The sequence below is a fragment of the Ananas comosus genome, linkage group 5 (assembly GCF_001540865.1).
Source record: "Ananas comosus cultivar F153 linkage group 5, ASM154086v1, whole genome shotgun sequence".
NCBI lineage: Eukaryota > Viridiplantae > Streptophyta > Magnoliopsida > Poales > Bromeliaceae > Ananas > Ananas comosus.
In genome coordinates, this window is record NC_033625.1 from 8276029 (window position 1) to 8291961 (window position 15933).

The window sequence follows — 15933 nt, forward strand, 5'->3', positions numbered from 1 at the left end:
TTATATTTTTATATAATTAAAATTTAATTTAAAATAATTATATTATTTTTTATATTTAAATTATAGTAATTCAACAATAAAATATTAAAGTAAAAATAATCAATTTTTATCATATTTTAAATATACAAACTAAATAAAAAATATTAAAACTTAATTAATCAATTTTTATCATATTTTAAATATGTAAATTGAATAAAAATATTAAAACTTAACTAATCAATTTTTATCATATTTTAANTGTACAAACTAAATAAAGAAAATATTAAAACTTAACTAATCAATTTTTATCATATTTTAAATATATCAACTGAATAAAAGAGTAATTAGTATCATAATTAAATATATTTAAATATAATTATCTTTACCTAATATATTATTTTATTATTTTTTCTTCACCACTCTTCACCGTAATTGACTTCGGCCTACGATGGGCCGAAGTCAATTACGTCATTTCAGGTTAACTCGAGTTTCGACCGTAACTTATTTACGGCGAGCCAAACAACGAAACTGATCATTTATGACGAAAACAACTTTCCTCCTCTCCACTTCCACCCCACTTCCACCCAAACAAACATGCCAAGCAGAACTGACAGAACTTCACTTCCATAGCTAAAAACAAATAGCGGAGGTGAAGTAGTTTTCACCATAATTAGTTATTTCGGATTCGGCAAAAAATCGGTATGGATATAATTCGAATAAAATTTGTATTTTAATTTTCAAATTCGTTGAAAATTACGGCTTAAAAAATGGAAATGCGATTTATACGGATATTATACGTTCACCAAATAACAATTCGGGGTAAAAAATTCGGCTATTAAACTAAGATTTTTCTCTAGATTTATGCTACCAGCATACATAGTTATAAATTCTTAAAATTATAAAAAAATTACAAAATAAAGTAGATTAAGTAAAAAAATTAATAGCAAATTTTATTGTCATCTCCACTTTCATCTTTTTCATGATCCATATATTTCGGAAGTTTATGAAGTTTGTCAATAATTCGTAAATAATTCGGTAATAATTTGGCAATAATTCGGAAATAAATTTTATCCAAAAAATTTGGGCCTTTTTTTTTGGCCGAATAGTCCCACGTACACGAATTTTTCCAGAATAATAAATCTATCTGAAAAATTCACGTATTATTTTGGTTTTTTTGGGAATAAATCGTATACGAACTGTTTTATTCAAATTTTCAATAATTCGCGAATAATTCATGAATAATTTGCGAATTAACCAACTATGATTTTCACATGGACTCTAGTCTAACCAAAAGTTCACTTCAACACAAAGTTTAGTTACGTTGAAACAAGCAGGGTTAGCATATTTGTATCACATATTTTGACTACTGGTCCACCGTGGACATGGTCCACCCAAAATTTATTCTAGACCAAAACCCTAGCCTTTCTCCTCCCCGCTCTCTTTTCTCTCTCTTCTTCGCCTCCCTCCTCCGAGCAGGAGCCCTGCCAGAGTAACTAAGACCAGGGAAGCAGATCCATCCCAACAATAGTAACAAGGAAAAGAGGAGAGGAATCGGAAGCTTCGCCTTTTTAGTTTTTCCCCGCAGCGTAGGAGAGTGAAGGCCGAAACCCTGCGAGCCATGGCGGAGGAGCGGAGCAGGAGCTACCAAATCGATTTGGGCAATCTCATGGCCTACGACCCATCCCACCACTTCGATTCGATCCCCTCATCTAGGTTTCTCCCCTAACCTCCAATAACTTCTAGGAAAATTCCCGATTTTGTCGCGAATTTTGCCCTAATTACATGCTTTAATCTTATGCGCGTACGCGCGGTTTGATTCGTCTCCGTTGTTGTTGTTTTTGTTGTTGTTTTCATTTTGTGAAGAGTTAAAGGACAAAAAAAATCCCGATTTTTGTTATGATTTGTTGCTCTACTTCCAGATTTCTTTTTATTATTGTGCCTTGTTTGATTCGTTGTTGTTGTTGTTGTTGTTGCTTTCTCTGTTGCTGGATTCATATGTTTTAGGGAGGAGTTTAAAAGGAAAAAAAAAACCTCGATTTGGTACGAATTTTGCGGTAATTTCATATTTTAATTTATTTATACTCTTTGTTTGGTTCATCTCCGTGCCGACTCATATGTTTTAGGGGAGATTGAGAAACGAAAACCCGATTTTGTTATGAATTGTGCCCGAATTCAGATATTTTTAATCTTATTCTAGTAATCTTTGTTCTCCTTTGGCGTTTTTGCTCTCTCTCTTCTTATGTTGATATGGAAAACCAAGAGTTAAAACCTTATTTTTGTTACTAATTCTGCCCAAATTTTAGATATCATTTATTTTTTTTTGAGTATTGTTTTTTTTTTTATATGTCTTTATTGCTGTTCTTATGATTTTAGGGAGGAATTGATAATGGTGTGTTTGCAAAAGGGCACGGAATTAGTGCAAGAGATCGCAAATGCCCTATTTAGCTTGCCCTCCACGGAGGACCCTGATGGCCCCATCATTAAGTTGCCACCGCCCACGACGAAGCTTCCCAGAGAGAAGCATGTAAGTCTTTACTTCTTTGGAGATTCTTAAATTGGTTTTTGTCTACTTTCTTGTGGATAACTAGAATAATGTGAATTATATGGGGTTATTAGTTTATGCTTAATTATAGCTAGCATGTCCTAGTTATTGTCTTCATTCAAGGCAGAGTGGAGGAACTAAAAATGCTTTTAGGGTTATCAATGTTGCTAATTTATTAGCTATATGATAATACATAAGAAGGTTGTGTAGTAGGTATTTGAAACAATTTATTTAAGTAGAGAACGGTGTTTGCATATCATATACTTGACACTTTTCTCATATTTCCGCTTGGGACCTAAATATAGGGCCAAGACATGGACTTTGAATTAAATGGTCAGATGTTGCTTTTCTTAAATATTTAGTGAATGAACCTATTACTAGTCTAACTCAGGACCTTTTACTTTGATATCATATTGAACAAATGCTGGTATCCAAAAGCTTAATCTTCAAGCAAACAACATTTTAATATTTTATACTTTAATAACATAACCTTGGTCCATCAACCTGTTGCTAGCTTGTTGGATGCTGCATATTTAGTATTTTGTGTGTATCCAACTTTAAATTACGTCCTCAATGTCTGTATTTTTTTTGTTTTTAGTAGATTTCTTGACTTAGTGGTCAAATTCTGTGCCTAATTTAACACACTAAAGTTTGACTAAATTCTTTATATCCTCCAAGATTTAATGCTGTGTATAAAATCCTCGAATGGTTTGTTTTGTCTTTAGTTTCAAGAATCTTATACATGTAGGATTGCAACTAAAGTTTCTTGAATCCTTGGTTATTGTATCAACTCTTCTTCGACCTACAACCAATATCACACCATTTCATCCTGTTCCCAATCTCTTTCTGTTATGTTAATTTTTTGTTTATTGTGCTGATAAGTTTAGTTATTAGCGTGAAGCTTATGATAGTAGCTTGTCTTTGTTTCTGACTCCATCTTGCAACTCTGATGCGGTACAAGATAACTCTATTCTTATTTACTTTTATAAAATTAGTTTGCTTTGTCGTCTTGAATTGTTCTGGAGAGATTCTGATTTAAAACAGGTTTTGTGTGTGTTTTCACCCCAATGATGTTACAGTGGTTCAAGAGGGTTGATCATTGTGGGATCATTATATTTAACTTGCAGTGGAATTCAGCATGATCGGAGGGTGTGATTAGAGTCTAGTTCAATTTTTGCGTCTTAATTGTTGTTTCAATTCTTTATTTGGGCTTTGATGGTTATTGGACTGTATTCTTTGATTTGCTTGCTACAGCTGACTCTTCTTTAGGGCTTTTTTTAACTGACTACCCATCTTTTTATTGTTGGGTTTCTTCTTTTATTGGATCCTAACTAATTTTGCTGACCCTATTAATTGTACAATATCAATTCTTGTAGATAAAATTTCCACAATTATTGATGATCCTACAGGCAGAGGTTTATGATGATCCTAAATTTCCTCAAGGGCTTTGTTCCTGCGATATTTCTGCTCGCACCAGTGCTCTGACTGGCCACCTCTTTCTCCTCTTTTCTATGCCAAGTTCATCACTTTCCCTTTTCGGCTGCTGCTATTGCAGTCCTTCCCCTCACGTTCGTCTGCTAGTACTTCTGGAATTTGGACTGCAGTTAAGGCTTAGTCACATCAATTGATACCTTTGTTGATTGGGACTCGAATTTGGGTGCTTAAGGATATAATTAGGCGGTTTTGCCATTGATGATTATTGCCTTTTGAGGGTTCCAAGAACATACAATTATCAGATTTTAGTTCAGTTTGGGTTCAAATCTGGAAATATTGTTTCCAAGAACATACAACTATCAGATTTTAGTTCAGTTTGGGTTCAAATCTGGAAATATTGTTTCTTTTGGTTGTTATAATTCAGTATTTTTGTTCTAATTTAATATAACCCATTCCAAGACACCCTCTTCGATTCTTTATATATATATATATAACCATTATTCCTCAACTGCATCACTTTTGGTAACAGAACATACTAGTGGCCTAATACTGTTTTGGTCTCAATGACTCTCTCTTCCTTTTCGGAGTGGCTCCTAGAAGTCCTTTAATTAAGTTGCAGATGCCTTTCCTTCCTAGACTTCATGGTTTCATTTTGTCCTCCTATTGGTTTACACTTTCAGTTGTCTAGTGGAGCTTATTTTGGCTTATTCTTTAGTTGTAATGCTTGTCATCTGTAACCTTTTGGATTATTTTCGATCATTTAGTAATCACTTCTGTTTTGTTACTTTAGTTAGATAAGAACTGATTATTGCTACTATCTTGTAGTTTATTATTTAACATAATTTGAATATAAGCATATAACATTGTTTGAACTTGTTTCTCTTCTCAGCTTCCGAAGCCTAAACCTCTTACTAAGTGGGAATTATTTGCACAAATGAAAGGTGAGCCAATTCTGTATTAATTTCAAGAACTATCAACTGGAAATTTCTTTTTCTACTCGTTTAGAGTGAGTAATTTGATTGGTCTACTCTAATAAACATAACTTTGATACTAAAATAACCTTACAGGAATAAAGAAGCACAAGAAAAACAAGCGTGTTTGGGACGAACAAACTGGTACTTGGAAGCGGACTCATGGCTATGATCGTGCTAATGATGATAAGGACATACCAATCATTGAGGCCAAACCAACAGATGGTATTATAATTATTTTTTCTGCAAATCAATAGTTGGAAGTTGGAACTTGTTTGTTTACCTTCTAAATTGTAGATTACTGAAAGATAACAATCTGCAGCTTTTAGAGGTTCCATCTTCCATTTTTTGTTTTGAGTGGTTTTGGATTAGTGAAGGTGGTTTTCATGGAAAAAGAATTTTTCATGGAAATAAAAATTTACCTTTATTAGCACTTGGTTTGGCATAAATGAAAATAATTTGTGAGGTTTATGTGTTTGGTTTGAAGGAACAGAGAATAACAATAGTAAAAGAGAGAGTCGGGGAAGGGAGGTGTTTACAGTTTGCAGTTTGTGTTTACCCCAAAAAAATATTTCCCAGAAAACGAAAACAAATGTTTTCTCTTAAAAAAGTAAATTAATTTTCCACTGAAAGGTATTTACAGGGAAGCAAATGATTGGAAAATTCTTTTTTAGCCCGGGAATGGTTTTTGAATCTTTTATACATGCAATCATTTGCTGCTTTAACATAAATAAGAATCTGTACTCAAATTCCTCATTGTGTGCTTCTTTGACCTTCAAGTTTGAAACCACTGTTCTCTATTAAGGTTTACAGACTCTTCTGCTGGTATTTTCTTCACTCCTATAAATTTTCTATTTCTTGAAACCTGGATCTATTGAATTTCGAACGGTAGGAGACCATCCCTTTGTGATTTTTCGCTAGGAAATTTAGTACACGACCTTTTCACTGTTTAAACTTGTAAGTAGTTTGCTAAAAGCTGGAGAATTTAAATTCCTTATATTGATCGAATTCCATGTCAAATTCCTTATATTGATCGAAGTTATATCTTTTTTTTCGTGTGTAGAACGCTATGTTGTATAGCTATTTGGATTTTCTAAGTCATGCACTTAATTTTGGCAGAGCCAGGAGAGGATCCTTTTGCAAAAAGGAAGGCTGAAAAGAAGCAGCGAGTCGACAAGCAAGAGAAGAACAGACTGGAGAATTTAAAGAAAGCTGCAAAAGTTGGTGCTTTGCCAAGGTTATCCTTCTGTTCTTAAATTTTATATTATTTTACAATTTTTTATTTGTTTATTGTTCTATATTATCTTATTGCATCACACTTTCATTTAACCTCCTATTATGGTAAAGTTTTACATGATGTTGCCGAATGAGCCATTCTAAGATGTCCAAATTTCCATACCATTAAGCTTCCCAGTTTGTAATCCTCATCTAACCTCCTATTTTGGTAAAGTTTTGCATGATGTTGCCGAATCAGCCATTCTAGGATGTCCAAATTTCCATACCATTAGGCTTCCCAGTTTGTAATCCTCAAATGCAATTTTCCATGAAAAAAGCACTGGCTGCTCAGTCCTGCTTCAGTTACATGTCTGATGTTATGTAGATAAGATAGTTTATATATTGAGCAAACGACTCAAGCTAATTGAATTAATTGTTGTTAAGTGCGATCTTAGAACAAACAACGAACATCGTGTAACAAAAGTATATGATAGTCGTGCAAAATTCGTCCCACTGTTTCACATTTAAATATTGTGTTCTGGGTGCCAGTTTATTCTTTTCTGTTGCATTAAGATGCTTAACTTGCATATGATAATGGTTTCTTTATGAAAAACATTTCCTCTATAATGAAATTTCCGAATCTTTTACTGAAAAGCTATGTAAAATTTCCTATGCAGCCATATACAACTTGCTGCAACAGCACTACCTGTAACAGGAACTCAGAAAGAAGCACCTAAAAAAGCAAGCAAAGAGGATCTTGAGAATGTGGCCGGGTTTGCTGCAACTGCAACAGCAAGTGGTGGGAAATTTGATAAAAAGTTGCCAGGAGAGAAACCGCCAAAGCACACTGGGAAGTATAGAAAGGTTTGTTGCTCAAATGAAGTCCTACTTTGGCTTGCTTTTTAGAAAAGGTTCTCTACTGGACGAGTTAGACAATTGGCAAATTAACAGTCTGAACTTTTTGCTGTGTCAAGAAGCTAAGATGAGCGTCAGGCCCCTACAAGCAGAGAAGCTTCAATTTAAACCTTCCACTCTGCTACCGCTACAGTAGCAAGCTGTTAGGGGTAGTATTTATATTTGTTAACAATTTAGGAACCTCACTAGGAATTATGCTCTCACTTTGAATTTGATAGTTAGGACTTTGAAATTTCAATTTCATTGTCTCGCCTTTTATTAGTTTTGATTTTAGAAAATTCTGTTAATCATTCAAATTTCTAAGAGTTATAGAATATTGTCAATTAACATGGTATTCTTTTAGTTTATAGAATTATTTATCTAAGACATTTATAAGTCCTGGCAGAAAGGTAGTTACATCAAGCATATTGTAATACTAGGTAGTTAAATAGGACTTCCGAAGGTTTTTGAGTACCTATATGGCTATATCAAAATATTCTGCGAGTCTGTACATTAGTGCTTTTTTGAATAATTCTAGTCAAATGGAACATCTGCAAAAGCTTCAGCAATTCCAATTATGCGATAAGAACTATTTTTTCTTTTCCTACTGAGCCATTCTTTTCCATTTTGACACGAATTTTTCCCCTTACTATTTTTTTACCTCGTGGGCAGTTTCTCCCTGTTGTTGAAGGAAAAGGGATGGGTGCTCAAGAGAAGCAGCAAACAGAGAAAATTCTTAACCAGCTCTTGGCCAAAAGCTCCCACGAAATACTGGATGTCAACAAGGTTAGCATTCCGTCTCTTGCTTTCCTTTTGTTTGCTTGGATGTGACTTATTTCTTTTGTCGCTTGTGTAGTTTAACTCGGTTTGTTTACCCAGGCTGTTACGATGTTCAACGTGAAGAAAGAAAAGCAACGAAAGAAAGAGAAGGAGACGTCCTCGTCAACGCCGAGTAAGTTGAAGACGAAGAAGAAACCGCTCAAGAGCTCTTCAAAGAAGCCTGTCAAGAAATCTTCAAAGACTAAACATTAGATTCCCAATTTTCTTCATGTATGAGGTAGGTAAAGTTTTGGATTTTTGCTGTAGGAAGTGAGCGGATTCGCGAGGGTATTGTAGGGCGTGGGCTCCTCGAGCTAAAAGGGGTGCACAACAGTGTATTCTGTCACTTGTTTTTCATCTATGTTTTATCTAAGAAGAAGAAGAGCATTTTATCCCATGATTTGTGCGACAGCCATTTAATTATAACATTGCATTAATGTTTAATCCTTGATCTAGCACATAAGTAAATGGTGTCACAGAGAGTTTGCTTTCCTCTTTTTTTCTTCAGTTATCGGAGAATTAGCGGATGGCGTATTTGTTATTTCTTTACATTGTAGTTTACTTAAACAGGAAGAGCATTTTCACGGTATTGCATGTGTGTAAACCTTTGATATATCTCACCAGTAATTTAGAGGACATTTAAAACCTAGTACAGTGATGATTAACGAGTTATGAGCTCGCTTACAAACGGAATAAATAACTATGTTATATATAAATTCTTGCATTTTTCTGCGTTTGGAAAAAAGAATAAACTTTCGATGTGTTTGTTTAGCTCAACTTCAGTGATCTAGCTAAAAAATATGTTCGAAGCTTTTGCTGCGGCAAAGAGTTCCAAATGTCGAAATGGTAATTTGATCTTTTTTACTTTTTTGCTGTGACAAGAATCTGTTGAAAGGATTTTAATTAATATTTTTAATTATTGCTTCTTCGATCAACTGTAGTTCAACTTCACTTGCTCTCCTGCTCGGCATTTCTAGGGGGCATAATGCTGAGAAGATTGGATAAGTGTGTTTGAGTGATATGTTTAATAAAAATATTATATTTAATTCTTTCATTATATAGATTTCTTTCTATAGCAGAAGTAGAAACACCACATTAATTCTTCTGCTTTTAGATCTCATGTTTTCATTTTTTGTACCACACTCTGCTCTAGTTTAAACAATATAGTTTTTATATTTCTCGAGAACTTTACTGAAACTGGCTATTGCCGAAAGTAAAAACAGACAAGGCTCAACCAAATACAAGGCCCTCAACACTAAGTTCTGATGCTTCATAAACTCCCACGACAATTAATCCTGCTCAACATCCCCTGCCTGCAGCCTGCTCGCTCAGTCCAATTGCATTACGTGATCGATCCTCTTAAGCATACACCGCAAGCTAGCCATGCCTACAAAGCCACGACTTAACAGAACATCTTGTACGCTGACGCTTCGTAAATCTGTACCTCACGGTCTGCCCGTGCAACCCTTGCGCGAGCAAAGCCAACTTACTCCGTACCATTTTTTGACCGACTACATGATCTTCCGGTGATGCGCTAAACATTTGCCCAACTATAAATAGTAACACAGTCGACTCGATCGATCTCACTTTGCTTCGAAAGCCAATTAGCATCTCCGTTTCACGATTGCACTCGGCTGCCAACGCCCTCAGCCAGGCCTCAAGTTTCGCTTTTCGGATTTAAACAATTGAAGCAGCCTCACTCTGCTTCGTTAGTCAATTGGCATCTTTATTGCACAATCATGTTCTACCGCCAACAACTTTGGCCCAGCTTCTACGTTTGCGGACATCAATATCAATATGCAACATCGAGTGTAACCCTCAGGTTTTGTTCCTTTAAAAGTTTAAATTTCGCACTGTGGTGATAAATTGAGCAACCACCGAGCATCATCAAAGTCGATCGCCGCATTCGGTTTCAGCTCGGACCAACAGGATAACCGACCAAGGGCGGAGTCCATTCGACTGAGCCTGCTGATGCATGGATGACCTTACAGCACAAGTCGCACCCCCTCACGACTTCGTCCGACCATCTCGAACAATTCGTAGAGGAAATACTGGGGTGTCAGTCGGAGAAGCACTCCAGCATGATGAACTTCCGCTACGGGGCTTTCCGAACCAATGCCCTTCTGCTCCTAGCTCCTTCCAATGATTGGGACCTCAACTGCAGGGCCTTTGGCCTGTGGCGGTCGACCACACTACGAAGGCGGCCAATCATCGGGATTGATGAACCTGCCTTAGGCAGAGTTCTCGTCAAACGAGGGTGATCGAACGTGACTAGTCCCGAGTGACCACACCATTCCACTCGATCTCCTCCCCACTTGCTTTTAAACTTAATTTCGAGGACAAAATTGTTAATTAAAAGGGATGTTACAATGCAACTCCGGATTTTGTTCCTTTAAATATTTAAATTTTATACTGTGATGATATACATTTTTTTCTTACGTTATAATTATTATTGAATCGGGAGCTGGGTCGAACAGCCGTCAAGCATCACCGGAGTCGATTTCCGTACTCGGACATTCACCGGAATCGGTCACTGTATTCAGATTCAACTCGGCTGAGTGAGTGTGTGTGTGTGTGTGGGCGCGCGTGCGTGCTCTAGATTTTATTATATGCATGGACTATATATATATATGAAGCATGCATGTTATAGTAACATCATGCAGTGGTATGGGATCAGATTTTTTGTGTTGCATGAGCTAGCTAGGCTGGGAAATTAAGCATTATGTCAGGCATGCATAGAACAAGTAGAGTAGGCTATTCTGGATATGGTTGGTTAGCATTATATATACGAGCCACCCTGGTACGTACGTACGTAGTTAATTGGGTGCGGTGCTGTGTTGTTATTATTACTGTTAAATTAAATAAACTGCGGATTGTAATTCCTCCCCTTAGATAGTACGTAGATACGGATGCACACCTGACTGGTGCCATGCAGAGATCTGAGGACATTATGTGTCAGGCAGTGGCCTAAGGATTTAGCGACGAGTCGAGGACTTGAAACATTGAGCTTGGTGGGATGTGTGTATGGTTATGTGAGCTAGGAGAATCAATCCATTGTTTACCAACGATGCTCTAGCTATTTTATCCATGTCTTGGTATGTGGAGTGGAGATTTACAATAGTACATGTGAGTTGATGTGCCTCGATTTTAGTAAGCCGGGACTTAACCTAACATTGTCAAGTGACACAAGGTTAGATTAAATCCTACGTCCGTACACTTGATAGATTTGCCAGGAACACAGGCTGCAAGGTGCCAAGATACATTATATGGGGATACTATGCTAGGCAACACTGCATGCTAGATTAGTATATTGGATTGGACGTCTCGATGTCGTCGAAGATCGTCGAAGATTGATAGGATATCGACAATAGCAGCAGAGTATATACAAGACCAGAGGGGTACGTGTGATATAAGTAGTATCAGTGAGGATGAATAATGGGCCTCTCGTGATACAATTGGGTGCGTTGTGACGCGCTATTCAGAAGCGGCACAAAGTGTTTGGAGGCGGGAGATGTGGATTCAGAGCTGTCTATGACAGCGGTCAAAGTCGGCGGCGTCGGAGGTATCGACAGGTGGTGATTATGGTACGGCGTTTCTACATGGTCGCATTGAGGGTAGAATCATGGGCATCTTGGGATAAACATGTATATTTATCATTCTAAATAATTAAAATCAATAAATTAATTAATTACTCTTTAAGATCGTATCCTAATCATCAGTGCCTTATCTGTTTTGCAGATAGAACTAGATAGAAAACCCAGGAGTACTGGATCAATTGGGAGACGACACAGTTACGTACCAGTACTATGAATGCACTCTAGTACATATGTCACTGCATGGCATCCAAATATTATTGTTGCATGCATACCCGGCCCTATTGTAGTGTTACCCAGTTCCACCCCTCATATATAGGATTCAAATTGAGATTTTGATTTGAATTTTTTGGAGGTGCGGCTGCCACCATCTGAATAGAGGGGCCGGGGGTTTGGGTCGCGATATTGAATTTTTTTGTTGTAGTGGCCTCTTGAGCTTCGTGGTCGCCGCACACCACGAATCCTGCTTAGCACACGTATTCTCGAATCTGGAGTTCTTTACATAGGACCATTCCGTTGCTAGACTACCACTCATCCGCTCATTCACTTCACTATATATAGAGAGATTCAAAACAGCATAAGATAGACCAAGAGATCATCCAGAGGAAAGTCTATATATTGATATACCCTTCCCTTAATGCCTTCGATCTCGTGTTCTTCAGAATTACTCTAGACTTGTGTAGCTTCCATCTCTCATGCTCTACAAGTAGTCCTCTAACCAATGATCTCTGCTAACATCTTCTTTATAAAATTTGTGCACTGTTCGCCGCGCCCCGAACATCACTTAAAATGTCATACACAAGTTTCTTATAAAACAAAACGAAGTGACTCCCCTCGCTTCCTCTGAGGTCGAACTCCAAACAGATGATCCCGTGGGTCTATAGCCAGTGGCCTTCGCTTCTACACCTCGAGATACCACAAAAATACCAAATTTATGCCCCACATGTACAGAGGCCTATCTGATAAATTCTCAACTTGACATTCCCTTTTTACATGGGCGAGTTCCTCCATGAATAGTAAATTATAAACACTATAAGAAAATGTCAGTGCAAGGACGCCTTTTAGACAATGCTTGAGGCAGGAAGCGCCTCCATGCGTCCCTACAATATAGCAAATACCAACACTTCAAAAAGTATCGTCATATTAACCATTTATTGTACCAAATCAATTTATTAAATGATAACTTTTACTATTATTTTTGTAACGCTTCGACCGATACTTTCAAATGTGATGCTAGCTAGATTATATTGCTATGCTTTTAAGAATCGTTAAATATATATAAAAAAAGGCTAAATTATATAAAACCTCCATGTTAAAACCCGATTTTTTACTTTCCCTCCCTGTCATTTAGAAATCTACACTTTGATCCCTTGTAAAATAAAAAATGTTCACTTTGCCCCCCGTCGTTAGTAATCCGTTAGGATTCCGTTTATAAAATATTATTATATATTTTTTATGCCAAAAATGCCCTCAGCCTTCTCTCCTGTGAATATGGCGAGGGACAAAATGGTGAGGGGCAAAATGGTCATTTTGTCATCACCGTTCACACCGTAACACCTTGTGAACATTTTTCATTTTACAAGGGGGCAAAGTGTAGATTTTTAAATGACAGGGAGGGAAAGTGAAAAATCGGGTTTTGGTAGGGAGGTTTTCTGTAATTTAGCCAAAAAAAAAAAAACGTCTTTAAATGTAACCTTTTCTATAGTGAAGATATAGCCGCGAGTTCCACTATTTTACAAAGTCTAGGAGTACTTAGGCTGTTCAGTTATTGGGGGAAACCGTGATGAAAATCTGATTGTGATTAAAATCTAACTAATTTTATGATAAAATAAATAAATCAATTTACAGGTAAATGCAAATATCCCAATAAAGATTTGATCTTATCCGGAAGTGTGCGAGGCACTGCCCTAAGGCGTATTCCCGTCCTTACGTGCGGGATTAATCGGGAATAATACTCCAAGATACGACCGGTATTCCTCCTCCTGCAAGCACTGACGGAGACTCTTTCAACACACAGTAGATAAGAAAAATATTCGAAGATAAAATGATGAATAGATCAGGATTAACCAATTATTTGATGTCCTTCTTAACAGGGGAGGAAAAGGTGATAATATATAGAAAAGAGAATTCACGCTCTTTCTCGTTACGAGAAAGGAGCGAAACCCGCGCAATAGAATGGAATTCCGTTTGGCGGAAGAAACGGAACGGAAAAATATCCCGTTAGTTTCTTACTCATTAAGAAAGAAAATAAAAATAAATAATTTAATAAATAATAAATAAATAATAAAAATAATAAATAACGATAAATAATAAATAATTTAGAAATTCAAATAGAATAAAATAAATTTTAAATTTTAAAATTTTGAGTTTTTCACCAACAATTCCCAACAAAACTCAAAATTTTTAAAATAGAAATTAAAATAAAAAAGAATTATTGGGTGTTTATACTATGCTATGGGTGAGGTGTCTTTAAAAGACTTAACCCCACCGTGTAAGTGGTTTCCATCAGAAGGAATCGGAGTGAATCAGATCTTGAACTAAGTTCCTTTGATTTTGACTTCAACCACCACAAACACAGTGCAGAATTCTTCATCACGGGTTTGCGCGTTAATGGCCATGCACAGTATTTGTAAGGACTGAGATTTTTACAGTGCTACTAAACTCTCTGTTGATGATGTTTATGTGTGTAATCTAATTATATAAACACTCGTCAAGTTTCAGAAGAAAAATGAGCTAAAATGGAGAAGATACGCGAGTTTTAGTTTTCACTTAAGTGAATAGTAACTCCGGTTTTCCGGAGAAGCCACGGAGTAGAGCTNAAAAGTTAAATTTTGTTTCGCCTTTTCGCAGACTTTTAAAAAAAAAACTTTTGGACTGGGATTTCATACGGTCTAGGCGGTGTTTATGTCCCTTAGGTGACAAGTGTGCCTGTCTCAGAGGGGACATAAACGTGCCGCAGCTAGTTTATGTGTCATGTTGGTCCTATGTTGGTGTTGGTCTACTTATATTTCTATTGATATGTAAGTATGTAAGTGGTCAGTGTAATGTCAAAAATGTAAGTTCCAAATTTGTCTTTAGGTGTTTTTAGAAAACTTTTGGCAAAGGATGTGTCTTTGGAAATAAGAAAATTTTTGCGATGGTGCTCCCCATCTTTTATAAAATAAAATGTTTTAGGTCTTTAGGTGTAAAAGTTTACATTTATTTATGACTTGGTGTATTTGGTTGATTTGACATATAGTTGTCTTTATGGTTCCTATTATTGATTTAGCTTTATTGGACCCAGCCTTCGAGATAGCTGGCGATGTGTGCATGGAGTGCAGAGCAGGGTGATGAGTAGCGGGCGCTATGGACTTTTTACCACCCCCTCCACTCTTGTACATTTGTACAGAGGGGAGGGTCACCCATGGCGTTCGGCTTCTTCCGCTCCTCATGAGTGGCCTAGTCCTGGGATCCCGGGGCGTGACAGTATTTTAATTTTTCATAAGAGTTTCTATGTATAGCCCATATCACATACAGATACTCTTATATAGGTAGTTTCCTTCAGGGATGTGTATAGGGTTACATCTCGCGAAAATTATCACATTGGATCCCATTAAGAGGTATTAGCTCAACTTAATCCACTACACAGAGTACTACTCACCGTAGGAATGAGATTGGAGCTAAACCTCTTCTATAAAATTTGTAGAAAGTGCTCTTTGGCCAACCTGACAGCTTGTTTTTACCACATTGAACCTTCTTCAAGGGATCTCCTATCACAAAGGTTGGGTTCCCACTACAGGAAGGCCATTTGCGGGCAAGATCCCATCCTCCTCAATGACAGCAGGATCATAGTCCTCTTTAGGCCTTTCATCAAGTAATCTGCAAAATTTCTGATCAGATTGGAAAAAACTCAAAAATAATAATATCATGAGAGGTTAGTCATCTAACATACTTCTATTTTAATTTAATATGTCAGTTAATTTTAGAATTTACTAATTTTATTTACAAGCTAAACATTAGGATAAACAAAATGAAATCACGAGGGCAATTATAATATCAAAATTTATCAAACTGATAAAAGAGCTTCCCCCACAATTTCTGAGATATACTAAAATTTAAAATTATGAAATTTAATTTTGTTTAATAAAGTTCGGTTCAACAGCAAATAGATGGCAGAAACAATTTTTTTTTTTTTTAAAATTGATTTCAATTAGGTAATTTCTTTGCAAACAATATATTACTAGCAATGTATAAAATTATTAAATACAACAAGCAAAATTATCACAGTAAAAATGTGTTGTTGTTTACTCAGTCGTGCTGAGAAGTTCAGATAGTTGTGGTATTAAATCCAACAAATAGAGTTTACAATGATTGCAACAATAAAAAATGTAAAAATTAGTATTAGTGCTGCCTGTTAGGTGATCTCGCTTAAAGACCGTGCTTTTGGAAACTGTGGGTTCAAATCTTACTTGGAGCAAAATTGTTTAAAATTAATTTTGCAGTAGTA

At 36.3% G+C, this 15933-nt stretch overlaps 1 protein-coding gene across 1 annotated transcript; it reads left to right on the forward strand.

Moving 5' to 3' along the window:
- Window positions 1401–8317, forward strand: LOC109710944 (ribosome biogenesis regulatory protein homolog). The gene is made up of 8 exons (XM_020233762.1): window positions 1401–1692; window positions 2353–2503; window positions 4845–4896; window positions 5023–5151; window positions 6046–6163; window positions 6819–7005; window positions 7708–7821; window positions 7915–8317. The coding sequence occupies exons 1-8, from the start codon at window positions 1598–1600 to the stop codon at window positions 8065–8067; spliced, it is 999 nt and encodes a 332-aa protein (XP_020089351.1). The 5' UTR covers window positions 1401–1597; the 3' UTR covers window positions 8068–8317.